General features: G+C 40.8%; 1 protein-coding gene across 2 annotated transcripts in view; it reads right to left on the bottom strand.

Moving 5' to 3' along the window:
• KIT (KIT proto-oncogene, receptor tyrosine kinase) overlaps window positions 1–18243 on the bottom strand; it is a 58397-nt gene that overhangs the window by 22350 nt on the left and 17804 nt on the right. For both annotated transcript variants that reach the window (XM_041458799.1, XM_041458808.1), the window contains exons 2-7: window positions 17417–17647; window positions 13558–13836; window positions 10838–10974; window positions 7998–8157; window positions 5003–5192; window positions 4210–4325 (exon numbers count right to left, since the gene is read on the bottom strand). In XM_041458799.1, the coding sequence (XP_041314733.1) occupies window positions 4210–4325; window positions 5003–5192; window positions 7998–8157; window positions 10838–10974; window positions 13558–13836; window positions 17417–17647 (1113 nt within the window). The remainder of the gene's footprint in view (window positions 1–4209; window positions 4326–5002; window positions 5193–7997; window positions 8158–10837; window positions 10975–13557; window positions 13837–17416; window positions 17648–18243) is intronic.

Below are 18243 nucleotides of genomic sequence, written 5' to 3'. Positions count from 1 at the left end.
ATGGCTTTACAGAAATGTAAGATGAACTCCTAATTCTAGAAAGCAGTGAAGCTGTATAGGCTACAGTGGGAAAACATAGATTTGTTTCAAATGAATCCCATGTACAAAGACTGCACAGCCTTAGTTTTTAATGAATATTCTACTCTCTGATTAAATTAGAGTCAACAAAGCACACGTATATTCTCAATCACATACCACCTCCTCGTGACTCATGTTACAGGAACCGAATGTTCTTTCATTTCTAAATCCGCATGTTGTGTTTTATACAAAACACCAAGAACCAAACATTGTTGCAAAATGTTGAGACTGATTTTCAGCATTACTCATTTGGTGAGGAACTTTCTCAGAGTACACAGCATCTCTCCCAGCCTCAATGCTCACAGAACACATGTAATTCACATTTCTGAAATTCCAATCAAAATGGCTGGATTGTGAAATTGTAATTAGCTAAACTACAACCCATGTGCTAGTTGTTTAGGTATATGCTGTGTTTTAGGCAACATTACACCACAATGTAACTCAAGAAATGAGAGAACTCAGAAGTTCATAAGAGGCATCTGTGCATTAAGCCATGGAAAAATACTGGGCCAGAGTTGGTCTCTGTGTAACATCTGAAGCTGAGTGAGGGAGACGAAATGCCCGTATTAGTTAGGCTCTTTCCACTGTAAAAACCCAGTGCAATAAAAGACTGTCTACATGGCCACGACCCCACATGGACTCACCCTGCCAGAGTGAGGAGATGAGAGGCGATGCAGCCCAGGCAGAGTGGTCCAGCCTTGCTTGAGCTGCAGCAGCCTCTGAGAAGTGCTGACCTAAGAGCAGCTCTGCCTGTCATGTGCCTAGTGCAGCACTTTCATATGGCAATTAGCACGATCAGTCTCTCCCCACCAGCACTGAGGGCTCCCAAGCCTCTCTGGCTCAGAGACATTAAGGGATGCATTTCACTTGAGGCAGCAAAGAGCCCCACACCAGTACCCAAGGGGACTGAGATGGCTGCTCCTGCAATTGCCACCGGCTGCTCCTTTGCCAGCTCAGGCCACGCGTCTCAGCACCCTCGGCCCTTTCTGGCAGCCAGAGCACCTTTCTCAACCACCAGTGTAGGGACTTCAGGGGATGCTGGAACAAAGATGGACTGGCTTTTGCAAACAGATGCCAAGCTGTCACCACGCCTCTTCTTTTAAAAAGGGATTTTACTGTACTAGATTCTATGACTTGCACTGCCTAATTACCCCTCCTGCTATCAGACTCCTAATGACTAGATGTTGCTAACTGTTCTGACTTTAACCCCTTAAATATTTAAGATTTTATTACACTGCTCAGCATATATACATACTGCCTTCTGTAATCATGCATTAAATGTCTTAAACTTCTAATTTCACTAAGTTGCTTTCTAACTTTTATTAATGTTGATTCTGAATATATCAAAGACGACTTGTAAGAGGTCACTCCTATTTCAATTCAATGTTCTGTATAATGAAATTCTGCATTTAATTGCTTTCTATTGCCAATTTCCCTTCCTTCATTGTTACTGAAGTAAATGTCTAAAAAGTAACACTTAATAGGTATTGTCAGTCATCCCAGACAAAAAGAGAGTTTTTTTCCTGCTGGAGCTACATTTTCTGGATTGTGACAAATCTTTTTACAATATCATGGTGATTCCTCATTGTTCACTGCATAGTCGAATGACAGGAAAACAACTGAGCTTGGCTTCATGGGATCTATATTACCATGACCAGTTTTCTCTTTGCAGCAGGAGCCCTAACTACAAAGATAGTATTTTGTTGACTATAATTAAGCTGAGATATTGTTTTGCACTAAATTCAGTTACTAGTTGGAAGATCCCTCTGCTAATTGCTAGATACACAATACTCTGCCACTCTGGAGATTTCTACAGATTCTTAATTGTAATTGAGTACAGTATGCTGCTTGTCAAGCTGTAATTTTCTTTTTGGTTCCTAATTTTAGAGCTGCTTACCTCTATACATTTATTATTAATTACTACACTATTTTAAAAGCAATTTAGTATTGTTTCAGATTAGCATATGCAATTGCTAAATATGTTTAAATCCAAGCCAAGTACTTCTGCACTGGGTTTGTCATGTCTTTTAGCAAATGCTTCAGAATCAGTTTTTGTTTACGTGAAGACATTCTCCTGATTATGAATCCTGTTTTACCTGTTTGGTTATTTTCTGCTGATTACATGCCCAAGCCAGACATGTAAACATCACGAGCTACATCTAAGCAATTTATGCAAAATCCTTGACAACAATGTCAGGTGAGGATACACCATTAGCTCAGGATCTGACCCACCCACATATGACTCACCTTTGGCAGTCACTCTACTATGTCAAATAATATGGTACATTGTCATGCAGTTTGTGTTTCACAGCTAAATGATGAGCATTTTACAAGCCAGCGAAAACCCCTTTTCTAGGGGTTGTTGTTAAAAACAACCCCTAGAAAGACCAATCTATTAATCTCTCATTTTCAAAATGAAAGAATGTTTAAAGGAGCTTAGTCAAAATGCCAAAAGAAACTTTTTGAGTTAAGTGCATTGCTTCAGCCATGGCTGCAATCCACCCAGGGCCACAGTGCAGGATAGCGTGGGCTCTATGAGACTGCCTTAGTGTCCTCATGACATCCCAAGACTGATCTTACAAGACCAGCAGTTGAAGAAAGAAGGAAACAGACTAGAATGCTGCCAGTTGTATGGACAAGCCATTCAGAAGAACAAAAGTGTCTATGTTCCCTCTTGCCTTGTCCATTCCGCTTCTCTATTCTCTCTTCCTGGTCTGGTTTCCTAACCACGAGCCACGGGGATTTTCAGCTTTTATTAGGTAGCACATGCCTCAAAAGAGGCAACATGGAGATCTGCATTGAGAACTGACACCTGATGATGCCAGAACTGTGAGATAGTGTTTTTTTAGTTCTTGTGCCCAGACTACAACCCAGGCAACCTGCAATATCTCCCATTCCTTCAGAGAAATTAAAACTTCTGGCTCAATATTTTGCTCCATTAATCTTTTAAACACTAGAAGTATCCCTCATGACTGTGACCCATGCTCACTCACTGAGACAAAGGACATCTGAGATCACCAGTGCCCTCATCTCAGAAATCAGAGCTAGGAAACACAGAAGGTACAATGCAAGTGTCAACATTCATAGATGAAGGAAGAAATACCATGTTTTGAAAGGAGCCCAAGTGACATTTCTAGATCCAAACTATGTCACTACTAATAGAGATGCTACAAATGTTGATCTTCAATGATAAATGAGAAGAATTCAGAAATTAACAGCAAGGACTTGATGCATTTGTGGAAGTCTTGACAATCCTCTGTGTAAAACTATGCCTGAAAAAGGACACACTGCTGCTAAAGCATAGCAGCAACACAAAACTGCATTTGCAGCACATTCACTTACTTTCGATACGGTTCCTCCTGCTGGGCTCAAAGGCCCTCTTGGCTTAATTTTCCTTAAGCCTGGCCTTTAGCAGCAGCCAATATCTGTCGGCTGAGCGCATGAAATGCTCTAAGAGGATGGCTCTGCAAAGCACAGGGTTTTCTGAAGGTTTCACTGAATTAATTTTGAAGTTTGGCTTTTGTCTTGAAGAATGCTATTTGAAACTGAAGCCAGTGCTCTGTCTTAATAAGCATGTCCCAAAGATGACAACAAACACATTTGTAAAGCTACGCAGATTTCTTTAAAACAATGGTGATTTATACTATTATACAGAAGTACTTAGATGCCAAAAGGCATCTAAATGTGAGTAATTCTCCTGACAAGCTTTCAAACTCTGCATCCAACTCAAATAAATTAAGGACAATTAAAAGCTTGACTTGGTTGCCAAAAATGCAAATTATAATCCCTGTGTATCCTGCTCCACCTCAAATTATAAAAGGTTTATGATACATACTTATTTTTGAGATCATGTTTCCAGGTGCTGCAGGTTTTTTCTATATAAACAACCTAGCTGCTCTCTGGTAATCTCTGGAATACATTCGCTAGAATATAAGGTCATGCTGGATAGTAGGTGGATTTGTGTGAGTACTCTGCACTTTTATATCTTGACATTTAGTTTTCCAGCATGTGCTTCACTTCAGAAAGCCTCTCATATGCTGAACCACACTGTGACATCTTGTGCATACATTATGTTGTATAAAATACAATGACTATGATAATGAAATATTTCAGACTGTTCACTTTACTTACTTTTCACATAGACATTAAATGTTACAGAGGAGCTGGCATCAGAGTTGGACACAAAAAATGTGTAAATGCCTCCTTCTGTTCCTTTTAATCGTGTAAGGTGAAGTTCACTTGTGTAACTGCAAAGAAAAAATTTAAGCATTACTAAGACACACAACTTGCTCTGAACAGGCAACTGCTGCATGAAAAAGGAGGGAATTTTCTGCAGACATCATCCATGCAAACACTCCTATCTTACATTATGATTGCCATTGCACTTCCAACATCCAGAAGTCTGGCCAGTTCTAACACCCAGATGTGAGCCTGCGTGGCAGCTGAGCCTCAGACTCAGACCATGCATGCATCACCACCTGCTCCTCTTCTCACTGAGGAAGGAACACAGATTGTCAACGCAGGCCACATGTTCTAGGTGCTTCACTGGATTTTTGGAAGACAAGGGATCAGGAGAGAACAGTGCTCAGTGGAAATAAAAGCATAAGCTTTTTTCCACAGCACTGGGGTCTGCTGTGGCAGTGAAGAGAGTTTCTGCACACAACCAACCTTAATTCTCTATTCTGCTTATTGGACAGGAATGTAGGTGAGTCGTGAGTAAACAGCACGCTGGTCCTCAGATGGTGCGGCTAGCTCCACGCTATTCCAAATGTAGGTCGGCGGACTGCACCAGTTACTGTGGCAAGCCACATGTGCTACATCTTTTACGGTCACAATTTTCTCACCATCCCCACTTTCCTCTTCACAGAGCAGACCCTAGTCTGCTGTTCCAGAGTGAAATCGACACTACAGCCATGCACATTACCTGTTATTGCCCACAGTCTTGAACTTGACATCATGGTCTGAGGAATTCTGTAATGTTTCATTCATGTACATCCAGACTTCTTCTTTTGGTTTTGGATATGCTTCATATTCAACTGTTAAGTTTCCGTTTTGTCCTGCATTTATATCTATTGTGGTATTCATTGTTGCAAACAAACGAACAAATCCTTTAGCTGATGGTCGTAAGAGAAGAAAAACAATTTCAGGGCCATTTAGAAGTTTGTGAGTACTCTAACCACACTCACATGACTTCAAGATCAGTGATCAAACATCAAAATGTGAAACAAGAGACCTCATCTGCAAAGCAGTACTTAAACCCTCACCTGCCAAAACTAACATTACTAGCTACATATAGCATGAGGCACAGAACTTAAAACAGCCTCGAGTGCCTTAGCACCAATAATTCCATCTTCTGGTGACAAATTCATTCTATATGCATTTGGAAAAATGCAAGCATGTGTTTGATTCTACTCAGGTATTTCTATTTTTCCAAAAATTTGACTTGCTAACTGTCTGGTGTGAAAGAAACATTATGAGAAAAGCACACTAAAATAATTTATTACAATATATTAGAGTATTAGAGGCATCTTTGTCAAGTGTAATTAAGAACAACATTACAAATGAAGCTATTAAAAGCTGCAATTAGAGAAAAATGTGCTAAGTCCACAGGCCTGGATACCAATCATCTTAAACTAAGGCATTTCTGTACATCTGCTGCTGGGTCTTAATCTTTCATTTGGCAGATAGCATTTATCACTGCGCAGTTCCGTTCCAAAATATCATGTCTAACAACATCCTTGCTGTAGTGGTTTTAATTTCATTAATAAACTCATCAGATTGAGGATTCACTTTAGAAAGACAAGTTTTTAGTCCTATTACAGAAATTCATAAGGGAATCATCAGTTTGACAGGCAGATTGCAATTACAAGGAAACACATTTACTGAGAGCTTGAATTTAGACCTAAAGTCAATCTCAGAGCCCTGCTTCTTCCCACTTTCCAGTAATCAAACTGCTGTGGCCAGCTGGGCACCCGAGCTTGGGAAAGCCAGAGCCAGTGGGGCTTGGTGAAAGCATATGGATCTGGCAGAGCGCTTGACAGATGCTTTGAAGACGAAAGGATGAAGTAAATTCACAGCAGACAGGTATGCTCTAAAATAGTCTCCATCATCAGAAAAGAGGAAAAGATTTCATATCTGGAAACTGAAGATTTGCAGTTCCTTTGCAATGCTTTTTTCAGTTTTCTGTGTAAACACAGGATGCCCTATGCAAGCTATATTCAAAATCAGACCCAATTCCCATCAAATAAAATTTTATTATAATGCTATCAGTCCCTATAATGCAGTTCTAGTACCTTCTACAGTTAAATTATCTGATAGAAAAAGCAATTAGGAATTTTACAAAAAATACACATTATTTCTTGTAAAACTTCTGGCTAATGTTAAAGCCACAGTGATTTAGTATCTATTGCAATCCCAGATCTCTATGCACCACTTCCCAGGACCCTGGGAGCTGGCACAGTTCAGGTAAATATAGTCAGTTTGACAATAAATGGTGAAAGGCATCCAAAAGTTGGAGCTTATTTAAGTCAAATTTGAGAGGGTGGAGAGAGAAAACTATCTCAGAAAGGAAAGATTCCACCTTTTCTCTGGCATTTTTTATTAAATACAAACTTTATATTTTACTAAAGAAAAATTTTATTTCCTACTTTTTATAATGCCATGCATTATTTTAAACCCCAGACTTTCCAAAGTCAATCCTTTTTAAAGCTACATTTGCATATGTAGTAGCAGTAAGAATTTCTGTAGTGAAGAACTTCCCTCCTCTTATAATAAAAGCTTTCACATTGATCCCCTTGGGGAGAAGATTTTCTTTCATACTTCACACTGTTTCATCTTTTACATATGAATGTAGTCTCTCCTGTAAAAAAATGAGGAAAACATCCCTTTCATTGTGAGCCCTATCCCCTCAACCAGCACAGCAAGGTTAAGGGCACTCAAACCTCTGCCTGTTTGCTGAAGGTCTGACCCACACGGGTCAAACACTTCTGTTTTCCTACGTTACCAGGGAAAGCAAAACAAGCAGTGTGGCTGGAGTGCGTGTCTGTGCAACAGAAAAACGGATTTGAAAAGGAAAAAAAGAATCCAGGGCTACACTTCCCTTAGTTACTACACCCTTGAATGGAACTGAAACAGTAGTAGCAACTACACAGACCAGAATGATCTTATTAACTATAGCAATATGTCCTTAATTGTACTCAATTTATCAAATGAGTAGGTTTCAGCAGCTTTAACATTCAAAAGGCACTGTGTGTCACCCAAGTTAATATATAGCAGAGTCTAAACACATCTGTTATTAAACAAGAGGAGGAAGGGAGTTTGCTCACTGTTTAGGGACATGATCCAAAATCTGTAGAAGTGATGGATAGTGGCTTTAACAAGCGGGTGACCTCTGAAACAATTTCATGCTGTCTTTGTGCACCACGATGTTGCTCACAGCATTATTTTAAATCGAGGTACAACTACAGCTTGTACGTAAAAACCATTGACACACTGTCAGTGAGATTCCCCATGCTCGGAAAGCAGGTATTGAAGATGTGCTTTGCCCTTGTGCTGCCTCATTACTTGGGCATAGGGACAGTACCAGGAGCAGGTAAATTAGTTTCTTTGTCAAAACAGGTTTAAATTTTAGATTAAGCCAGGAAGGATGAGACAAACCAGAGGGACAGAAACACTGTTGGGTGGTTGTTCTAGTATCACTTTCCAACAACAAGCAAAGGGCTATAGAAGTTAAAGCAGTCATACACACAACTTCCTGAGCCATCCCATATTGTACCAGTCAGCAATAACCTTTACAGAAAACCAACTTAACTTGCTGAGGTTTGGGGAAAAGGAGAGAAAAGGAAGGCAAGACTCCCCAGTGTTCTCACTTTTCATCTCCTGCTCTAAGAAATGTTAAGATTTCTATAAGAAGTATTTACCTAGAGCTTTCAAGGTTACTGTGGCGTTGGTTTTTCCAAAAGAGTTTTCTGCTTGGCATGTGAATTCTCCAGAATCATTAACTCCCACTGAACGGATGTTCAATGTTAATTTCCTTTCGTATCCATAATCACCCAAATTTCTGCTTTTTCTTATAACAGTCTGTCGGTAAAAAACAATTAACATCTAAAACACTGTGTATGCATCATCTTTCCTAGATAAATTAAAAATAGAAGTAATTATAACTTTGCCATATTAATATTCATAACTTTAAACCGGAATAGTAAGCCAGCACGACAAACCTGTCACTAGAATCTCTCCATGCAAAATAAGTGTGTGATCAGCTGCCTTTGGGAGATAATGTCCTCTCCTAAGTCCTATCCCCTTCCCTTCTTCCTTCTTCTTTTTTTTTTCTTTTCTCCTCAAGCTCCCTTCTCAGGCAAGAATGTGGAGGGACATGGGGTGGGGGTGGGGTGAATTTGGGACTATGTTCACCTGCCCCAAGAGAGTCAAATGGAGGAGACCAAACCAAGACAAAAAGAGCTAGACCTCTAGCTTCTTCAAATGTCCCCATTACCTGATGACAAGGCTGTCGTGGCCAAGGTCAGACCCAGCTCATTCAGACTCGATTTCCAACACTAAGGTGAGGATTGGTGAGAGGGTAAGTAACCAACTGAAAGTTTTATTTGCACAAACAGCACTTCTAACTGTAGGGCTTGATGCAAAATGACCACTGAGTCCTGACTTTCCTAATGCTCAGAAGCTGAAGCTCTTGCATGAAGTCTTTGAATCTCAGAAGTGTGGTTCACCCCTCAAATGACGCCTGAAGTTCAGCAACTCTCTAATGGTTTCAATGCTTCCCAGCAAATCACAAGAGAGGATTTAACATCCTGGGGCTTCATTTTAATCATGTTGCACTATGTTCCAAGGCCACAGCATCTCCTGATTGCAGGCATGCTGCACGAGGTCTGCTGGCAGCAGACTATACACAGCATCCTCCCACTGGTACCCACTCAGATTCTTGGTCCACAGCAATATAAATTTATTAATCTTAAAGGAAACTGGAAACTTCATTCTCTTAAATATGCCATGATTCTATAGATTTGCACAGAAAAAATAAATGCTCTGAGATGCTGACTTTAGTCTCTCTGAGAACTTTCGGTATGGTTGAAAAGACTGATAAAATTTACACTGATTAAACCAAATGCAGACCTGGACATGTCAGGATTTTCTAACTGAATTATTGCAATTCTTGGATGTTCCAAGAGCTGCTAAACAAATTAAAGCTTCTAAATGCAATTTTGATTCCTCTTGACTTATCATAATCACAAGAGAAGTATATTCAGTATAGATGCGCTTGCTAATAGCCAATCTCCTAATTTTCCAAAGTGGTGATAACTTCAGATACTTGGACAAAGCATTTTGGTTTTTTTTCTCTCATCTATTCAGGACAAAATGTAATTCTGAATCTACTTGAAGATGAAATTTATGTGTTCTCTTTCAATACAAAATTAAATTTGATAGTCAGTATTTCAAAGACAGCAGCTCCTACAATTTACTAGAAAGGACAGAAAAATCAAACTTATTGGGAAAATACTTTCCTTGTGGCTTTTACACATTAAATAAAAAGTTATAAAGCACAAAAAATGAAGGGAAGGCCTGAATTCCATCAGTCTGTAACACAGGAAAGAGAGGGGAATGAGAGAAGAAATGAAATTCTCAGATGAAGGTCCTGAACAGGAATAAAAGCAGATCTGCATCTCCCAAGCCACCTTCATGTCACTTAGACCTTCTCAACATTCAGAGCTGTGGGGTGGAATTTCTGGAGCAGCGAGCACTTCCCAAGAACAGCTTTGCCAGAGCTGGTGGATTTGCTAAGCACAGCATGCCCAGCCCCAGGGAACAGGACTCCTGTTTATTATGTTCCCGAGGAGATGTGATTTATCCAAATACCACAGGAGTCTTCCATATACATGGGCTGAGAATTACGTATTCTAGTCACTAACATTAGCAGTAAAAGATCAGTCAATTAGCATGGGAAAGTATATGGTAGGAGTTACTAAAAAGTCTTCACAAGGGCTTTTAATTAATTTAAATTTCAAGGTACATCCAGAAGATCAAGGAGCATTCTGAAGAACAACCCAATGCCTGCTGCTCATTTCAAAGCTGGCAGCACACTGGCTTACCAGGGAAGGTGATCTCTCTGCCCCTTTTCTGCAGAATAGCTGCACTGCCAGTATCAAAATCCTGGAGCACTGAGCCTCTCAGTAATACAACTTGGTGATGCCAGTCAGTAACTTCATCTATCACTGGCAGACAGAAGCCAGTTCACTGGTTCATTTTTCAGAGCTTTTCCAGTTAGTGAGGCACACCATGTAATTTAAATGAATTAATCATTCCTATGGATGCCTACTACTATTCCTGTCACGCACAACCCCATGCTAATTAGCAGGTATTTTACTGTTAATGATAACAACTAGAATATGTAATTTGTAGTCCATGTGTTGATATTTGCAGCTCCCATTGATTGCAATGTGATGTGTAGGCACTCCACGCTTCCGTATTTAGGAAGCCCAACAGAGGTCACCTAAACTTCACATTGAAGAGCCTAACTTTAATTTCTTTTTGGGAAGAGAAACCCATGCAGATGCTTTTCCTCCCAGCCATCCTCAAGGGCACAAGACAATTGCTACCCTCTCACCAGTCTGTGGGATACTGAATCTTTGTAAATGCAACAAATCCAAATCAGTACAGCATCAGGTACCCAAGACAAGCACGTGAATGTCTACAGAGAGTCTGTGTACTGTGCTGAGGCACACATGATAGAATTAAAGGAACTTACCCCACTTTTGTGAGAAATCCAACTAGATTGTACACTGCTGTCCACATCTGTGATTATGCATGTAACTTCAAAATCTTCCCCTTCTTTGAGAAGCTCATAGCTTTTTGATAAGGTGATGACAGGAAGAGTTTTGTGAACTGGAAAACAATTTAGAAGTTTATTACTTTTCATTAGTCTCAGCTCTTCCAGGGGGGATAAAAATCAACAGTCATTAATTAACTTTCCAATAAAATCAAGGCTCTGAGATGTATTCAACGTTTTTAACGTATTACACACTTGTTCCTTTAGAACAAGCACATTTCTGCTTCAACCTTGCTTCAAATTACACTTAAAAGTTAGATAATACTTGTTAGAGCATAGAAACTTGCATGAAGAAACCTGAATGATGTTGAACCATCAATGAGACAATTAATTTTGTGACAGTGATTAAAAAGTAGCACTCTGGAACTGAAAACATGGTGAGGATCAGTCACTGAAGAACAGCAGCCCAGCACTAACTGCAGATTTTAATTACAAAACATTACAGCCAACAGAAAGTACTGTCTGACAGGTTCCTGAAAAGCTCCTGATGGACAGCCTAAGAAGGACAGGTACAGCTCAAGGAATTCTGCACACCTGTGCCTGAAAGCACCACAACCTCTGCTTACAGTGGTGGCTCACAGTTTGTCACTCAAGAAGCAGGTGGTGACATGCAGACGTGGGGTAGCCGTACCCTGTTCTGCTTCACTATGTCTTTTGTCAACAGTCAGGTGAATCTGAGGACTATGTGTCTCCAGCTTCTGCAAAGCTCTTCAACTCTTCCTCTGTTCCCCTCACGGTTTGCTTTTCTATTTTCTTTATCCTTTCTTCAAATTTTCCTCTTTTATCAAACTCCAGTTAACTTTGCTCTAGGGCTTTCACACAGAAGACAGACTGTGAATGTGGCATGTATTAGACAAAGTCTTTCAGACTCTCCTTCTGCCTCTGACACAACTTTTGTAGTTATCTTACGTAAATTGTACAAAGCTTAGGAAAACCCCATGCTTCTCAGCCATTCGTACTTTAAAAATAATGTTTTCCTCATGTTGCTGAAAGAAGCTACAGAAGAGAGCAAAGAAACATGTTTGCTCTCTTTAGATATAAAGGCTCACACAAAAATCCCCCTCAGCAATCAGCAGTACCCAAGTGACAGAAGGATGGCAGCGCAGAAGGCATTCTGTGTTCTCATCTGCCAGAAACATCTCTGGACATCCAAAAAAAAGCCCTAAGTCCATAAAGCCTCTCATTGTTTTGAGAAGGGCTGTACATAAACACACCCTGTGCTATCATAGCTGCTGTGTGTTTCAGTCCTCCTGCACAGCTCCCTGTTTCATGGATGTCTCTTCAGTCTTTCTGTACCAGAAGCTCACATCTGGGGGTCTGAGTGCTGTGGTTGTAACTACAAAATCATTATCCACCAAAGCATCTCCAATGCATTTAAATGTTGAGCCAAGGAGAAAGTGAGAGTTTTACTTGATGAACTCAGCAAGGATCAAACTCTACAGCACAGTAATTACAATACTGAGGGTGACAATGCCGAATTTCCAAATCAACAGAACAAAAAGACTTAAAGTTGCCAAAGTAAACTCACACTTGAGATGGTCCTCACTCCTCAACCTCTTGCCCCACCTCCAAATAGAATGGGCAGGTCACAGAGACCCTGCCATGGAGCAAACACCAGCGTGTGTGTGCCCTCATCACACCACAGGGCAGCCTCCCTCACCAGCACAAGGTGACGTGCTGCTGTGGCCTGGCCTCAGCTCCCAAGGCCTGGCACGGCGCAGGCAGCGGGGATGAGCACAGCAGCCTGCTGGCCCCAGCTCTGCTCCTTCTCTTTCGGCAGCAGCCTCAGCTGCAGCACGAGGTGGCTTCATTCCAAGTGTCCAGAGCTACACGGAGAACAAACTCATTTACTTGCCCCTGAGGAAATGCCAAGCCAGCCTGGCTGGCTGAACTGCTCCCTCCACTTCCCTCCTGGGTATTTCCCCACCCAATAATGACACACGGGGCAAGTGCAGGCTCCAAACTGCCCAGACAAAACCGGCCTGTGAAGTCCAGCAGACAGACATCAGGCTTCTCCTCCTTCCCAAACCCACCTAAGCACCCAACCCTAGGGCACAGGCTGTGGCAAGGTCAAGTGTAGGGTAGCACCAACAGGTTTGCCAAGCGTAGTGCTGCATGTAGCAGCTCAGCCACAATGCACTCCCCATCATCATCTGTGCACACAGCTGCTGCTGTGACCATCTTCACTCAATAATATGAAGACAAAAACCTCCTTTCACAAGCTCTGCATCTCCACCAAACCTCTATTCGTCAATGCCATTTATCAGTTTCTTCTACTGTCACTTGTGTGCAACAGACACAGGAGTCAGGCGCTGAAATAATTTTGCCTGCATAAACCTGTACAAACCTCAGGATGCTGGTTTGCCCTCAAAATTTAACAGCATAACCACACGTCTTGAGGTGTGAAAACAAATGTCTGGAAATCACCAGGAACAGAAAATAAAGCTCATCATGGCCAAAACTTCTGAGCAGAGCCACAAGCCAAGTGTCATGAGATCAATCTGTGCCCCGACACAACTTGCCCAAAACAAGCTTTCTAAGCTCACCACTTTCCTTTGGACAGAAGTGGGGTTTCACAGCTTTTCTCTATACCTCCTGGGAATCAAGTTCTCTACAAGAAGGCAAAAATCCTGTGTTACCTGGTCTCACATTCAAGAAAATCTTCTCTGATATCTTCTGAACTCCATTGTGTTTGGCCAAGCACTGGTAGCAGCCCTTGAACGACCTCTGTACGTTCTTTATAACAATGCCTTTCTGGGGATTGGGAATGAACGTCATATTTTTGGGGAGACGTTTGCCATCACATCTTTTCAGTGTGAAATTCGTAACATTTGGATCTGTTAGTGGGCACACTAGCAGGATGTCACTGTCTTCTTTTCCATAGATCAGAGAATCAACAAGGAAGAGCACATTTGGATCTGTGAAGAAACACAAAGATCTGTCAGACAAGCTGGCATGGGAACTTCTGATTATCCTAACTCTACAACTGGGCACTTGTCAAAGAAAGTTTTACTTTCAGCCAGTAAAACTGAGTATTGCCTAATTCGTGTTTACCAAGAGAGATAAAATTTTCTCCTAAAAGAGCAGCATGACAGGAGACGTGCAGTAGCATTCAATACCAGACACACTAAAGAATTATGTGCACTAAAAATAATCTTACTGCTTTTTTATTTGGAGATGGAGGGCATTTTTTTTTGCCTTGTTTAGGTCCAAAATATCCCCACAACAGTAAACAGATTTTCACAGACCACTAGAAGTAATTTGCTTTAGCTAGTGGCAGGGCTGTAAGGTTTCATGCCCACGGGAGGATTTGAAAGAAATTTATGAGCAAATGGAAGTTGAAAAGCACCTAAATTATGGTTTTCACTTCTGTAAAATACATAATCTAAATGAACACACATTGCTACCAGAGGAAGCAGCAAACAACTTCTCTCTTTCTCTCCGCTCCCTGAAAGCAGAGATTATTTTTAGCCTCCTTAGAAGAAAAACTGGGCATACAAACAGCACATCTGATTGAAAAATAATCATGCAATCTTTTACAAGGTAATTTTCCTATAGCATTTCATCTCAGCCAACCACAGCACACAAACATACAGTACTTTAAACACTTCTACAACCAAAGTTGAAGCCTATGTCCAAGCCTAAGCCGTGCCATATGTCATGACCTTGAAATGCTAAGAAGCTGGCAAACACACAAATAAAGGAATGTGTGATGACAAACACTCTGTAAAGTTTATTTGAGATTCCATCTGCCCTCTCTACAGAGTAGAATGAATTTGAAAAACAAAAACAGAGATAAAAGTTTTCTTTCTTTTTTTGCAAACATGCTTACAACTTGAATGATTAGAGATCAACAAACCATGGCTTATCGAGGAAGACTGAGAGAATTTGTTTAAGATGATGGACAATGTGCATTTGGTTTAAGACAAGAAGTACCAGACTGAAAATGAAGCCTGGGATGTTTATGTAAGCAATTCACTACATCAGTAACAGAGAAGTTACTGTCTGGTTTATAGCCTAGCATGAGGGCGTAGCTTTAGCTGAATTTGATATTACCACTCAAGAAAGCCTCCACAGGTTTTGAAGCATCAGTTTAGAATTAGAGGATGAAGATTACTAAGAAATGAAAAAAAAAAATACCTAAATAATTTCTGAACAGAACCAAAATCTGACATTTTGCACACAGAGATCTTAAAAGAAATGCTATGATTAGCTGTCACTGCTGAGCAGGAAGAGCATGGATTAAAAGTACTCATCTAAATGTCCCTGCTAACACACATAACTGATTGCTCTCTACTCAGTGCCCCTTTCTCCAGTATGGACTGAACCAAGATACCTTCATTAGGCAGAAAGTATGGCTCCCGACAACTACCAAAAAAAAAAGAAAGAAATTTTTGAAAATAGCAGGAACAAAGACCTGTTTCACTAACAGCTGAAATTGCAGGCAAGGCCTTGACTGGAGCAAGCAGAATTGCTGAGGTGCTCCCCTTGCATCCTCAATCCCCATCTGGAAGGGAACAGCAGAGTAAGAAGACATGAAAGGACTTCTTATAGAGTATCCAGTCAAACAAGGCTGCTCATGGTCATGTTCTTCCTTTCATGGCCTTCTACCCCATGGACGTCTTGGGTTGTACCTGCCTTCTGGACATACCACAGGTTTCCAACACAGTGCTTATCAGTGCTTCTATCTAAAAAACTTGAGATCAAAATTAAGAGATTTTTCTCTCTTATGCAGGAGTCTGAAGTAGGCTTGCTTGGATCAGGAAAAAATATGCTTTTTAGATACAACACAAGTACTTTCTGCCCAAAGAGAAAGGTGAAGCAGGTACACATCCACAGTCTGTCATCGCTGTGTCATTCTGGGTCACAGAAACAGGAGAAATTTGGATTTAGTATCGTCAGAAGAACACAAGATATCAACAGATGCCACCATTTTAGATGTCACTATGTAGGATCAAGGATCTTGGTCCTGCCCTCTCTTCACTCCACTTTACAAGCGGAAAAGTATAATGGGGTGTTTGTGGCAACCCCACAAGCAGCAGAGCATATGGCAGCATCTTGCAGGTGAGGTAAGATGTCATTAAACCATGCCTGATGCAAAATGATGGTCAACCTCACAAACATACTTATTTCACTGCCAGGAACTTGACAAAGTTAAGGTTGCACATTTTGTACACAACTGAGAAAAAAGATAGTGACGTGTTGCACGAGGGCCACACAACTTCACTGATGCTTTGGTAAGCTTGCTCAGGAGAGCTGCCTGCAATCCTGAAGTGAAGGAGTCATGAAGGAGTCACTCATGTAAAGGAAGGCAAAAACATCTCTATGATCATAGCTATCTGAGATAATTACCATAACCTTCCAGAAAAACAATCAGGGTAGGTAAAGTGAAGATTGTTTACCACATGTAGGTAAAATACTTGTCAGATTTCCTTTAGTCACAGTCTCAGAGAAAAACAGAAAACTTATCCATGGTAGCTGAATGGCTATTTGGAGAACTCAGGAGCAGTTAAAGGAGCACTCTTTAAATTATGTGGCTGCTATGCCAGACATCTTCCCTCATGAAAATAACCTGTGCTGTGCTTGTATCTCCCTGTCTTGGAGAACAACCTTGCAGTAATTCTCAAAGGACTAGTAGGGTTCAGAGGGAGCTCTTTGAGACAACCCCTGCTGGTCAAGGAATGCTGTCTTCAAGAATGATGCCGTAGGACTTTTTTCCATCAACAGGTTAGGAAGACCACCAGAGCTATGTGAAGGAGAAGCGAAGTAACTGTTTTCCTGGAAAAGTGCCAGGCACGGTAAACTGTGAGCTCTGGGGCAGCTGATGCAGACATACATCAGCAGAGAAGAAATCTGAAGAAAACACTGCACAAAGAAGAGCAATAAAGGATGAGAAATGTGTCAGAGCAGAAGGACTTTTTTCCCTGTCTGAGACATTTCTGATCAGTCACAAGGTAGATCAGAAGCTGAAGGCAGAGGAATCATCAATGTTTGCTAGCTTAGGCCTGGGAGCACAGTCTCGAAAGACCAAATCCTTCAGGCTGACTGCCTCAGTAAATTAAAAGCTTAGGACCAAACTTTACATGACTCCACAGTGATGGATGGCACAGAATTAAAAAGACATTTCTACGTATTTCTTGCTTCTTCACTGTATAACTGACTCATACAACAGAATCAGGTCACTTAGGTAGTATCTAGAAAGGGAGCTTGGATAAGCTTTACCACAAAATTAATGGGGATGTAAAGAGGAACTCATCCAGAACTTTGTGCTGCTGATAAAGACCATTGCAAGCAAAGCAGAGAATGAGGTTTCTTCCTACTGGATAGGGAGAAAGATTTATTCTACTAGATTTTGTTCTCCTGCTGTACTTCAAATTCAGCCCATCCTCCAACATTTATTGTCCTATTATTTTGGGAGTGGAGATGGAAGGGAGGTGGGGGGGGGGGGGTGTAAGGGGAGGGGTGAGAAACACAAATAATGCCTTCATTGATATTTACCTTTAACAAAAACATAATAAGAGGAGACAATACTCCCTTTGCTTCTGCACGTGTATCTGCCTATGTCTCTGACTGTTGCATTTTTGGTGTACCACTCTTTCTCGTTGGAACTCCTTGCTTTTGCCGATGGGTCTGAGTTCTGGAAATTCCAGGTCACAGGTCCCTCCTCATTGCACGGCAGCCTTAATTCCTCCCCTTTATTCACAACCCGTACATGGGACAGTGCACCACCTGGAAAAAAAAAAGCACAAAATAGAGTGTCTGTCAATACAACACTCTGCTTTTTTTCAGCAGTTAAATTATTATTTATAGCTGTATATGTGCAACTAATACTTTGGATTTCTTTCTTAAAAATACTAAGCTGCAATGGCACTGTGCAATTCTACAGACACCTTTTGGCTTGTAAGACCTTTGGCACACAGAGAAAATAACAGTGCAGGTGGAAACCGGCCTCTAAAAAACCTTTGGAAAGTAAAGTTTCAGATGCATCACTTTCTGCAATGTTTTGGCTTTTGAATGGGAACAGACCCAAGCTATTTAAAAATTAAATTCAAGAACATATGAGTCTGATCCTACATGGCAGCACTTTTAATCATTCTTTGTCATTTACTCAGTATGTTGCCAAGAACTAAAGTTTCCTTGCTCAACAGTTATCTTTTTATAACTGCTCTCTCATATATTCAGATGCTCCACTCATACTCTTGAATTAGAAGTGTCCAGTTTAATGAAGGCATCAGAACATGCTTTCCATACTTGTTTGTTTCTTTACCTGAAGCGCCAATTCAACATTTCTTACACAAAAAACCATGCAAAATGTTCAAGTTTCC

The sequence above is a fragment of the Pyrgilauda ruficollis genome, unplaced genomic scaffold, assembly GCF_017590135.1.
Source record: "Pyrgilauda ruficollis isolate IOZ18807 unplaced genomic scaffold, ASM1759013v1 scaffold1, whole genome shotgun sequence".
Lineage (NCBI taxonomy): Eukaryota > Metazoa > Chordata > Aves > Passeriformes > Passeridae > Pyrgilauda > Pyrgilauda ruficollis.
Note: the sequence above shows the minus strand (reverse complement) of the source record. Positions and strands in the feature narration are given on the sequence as shown.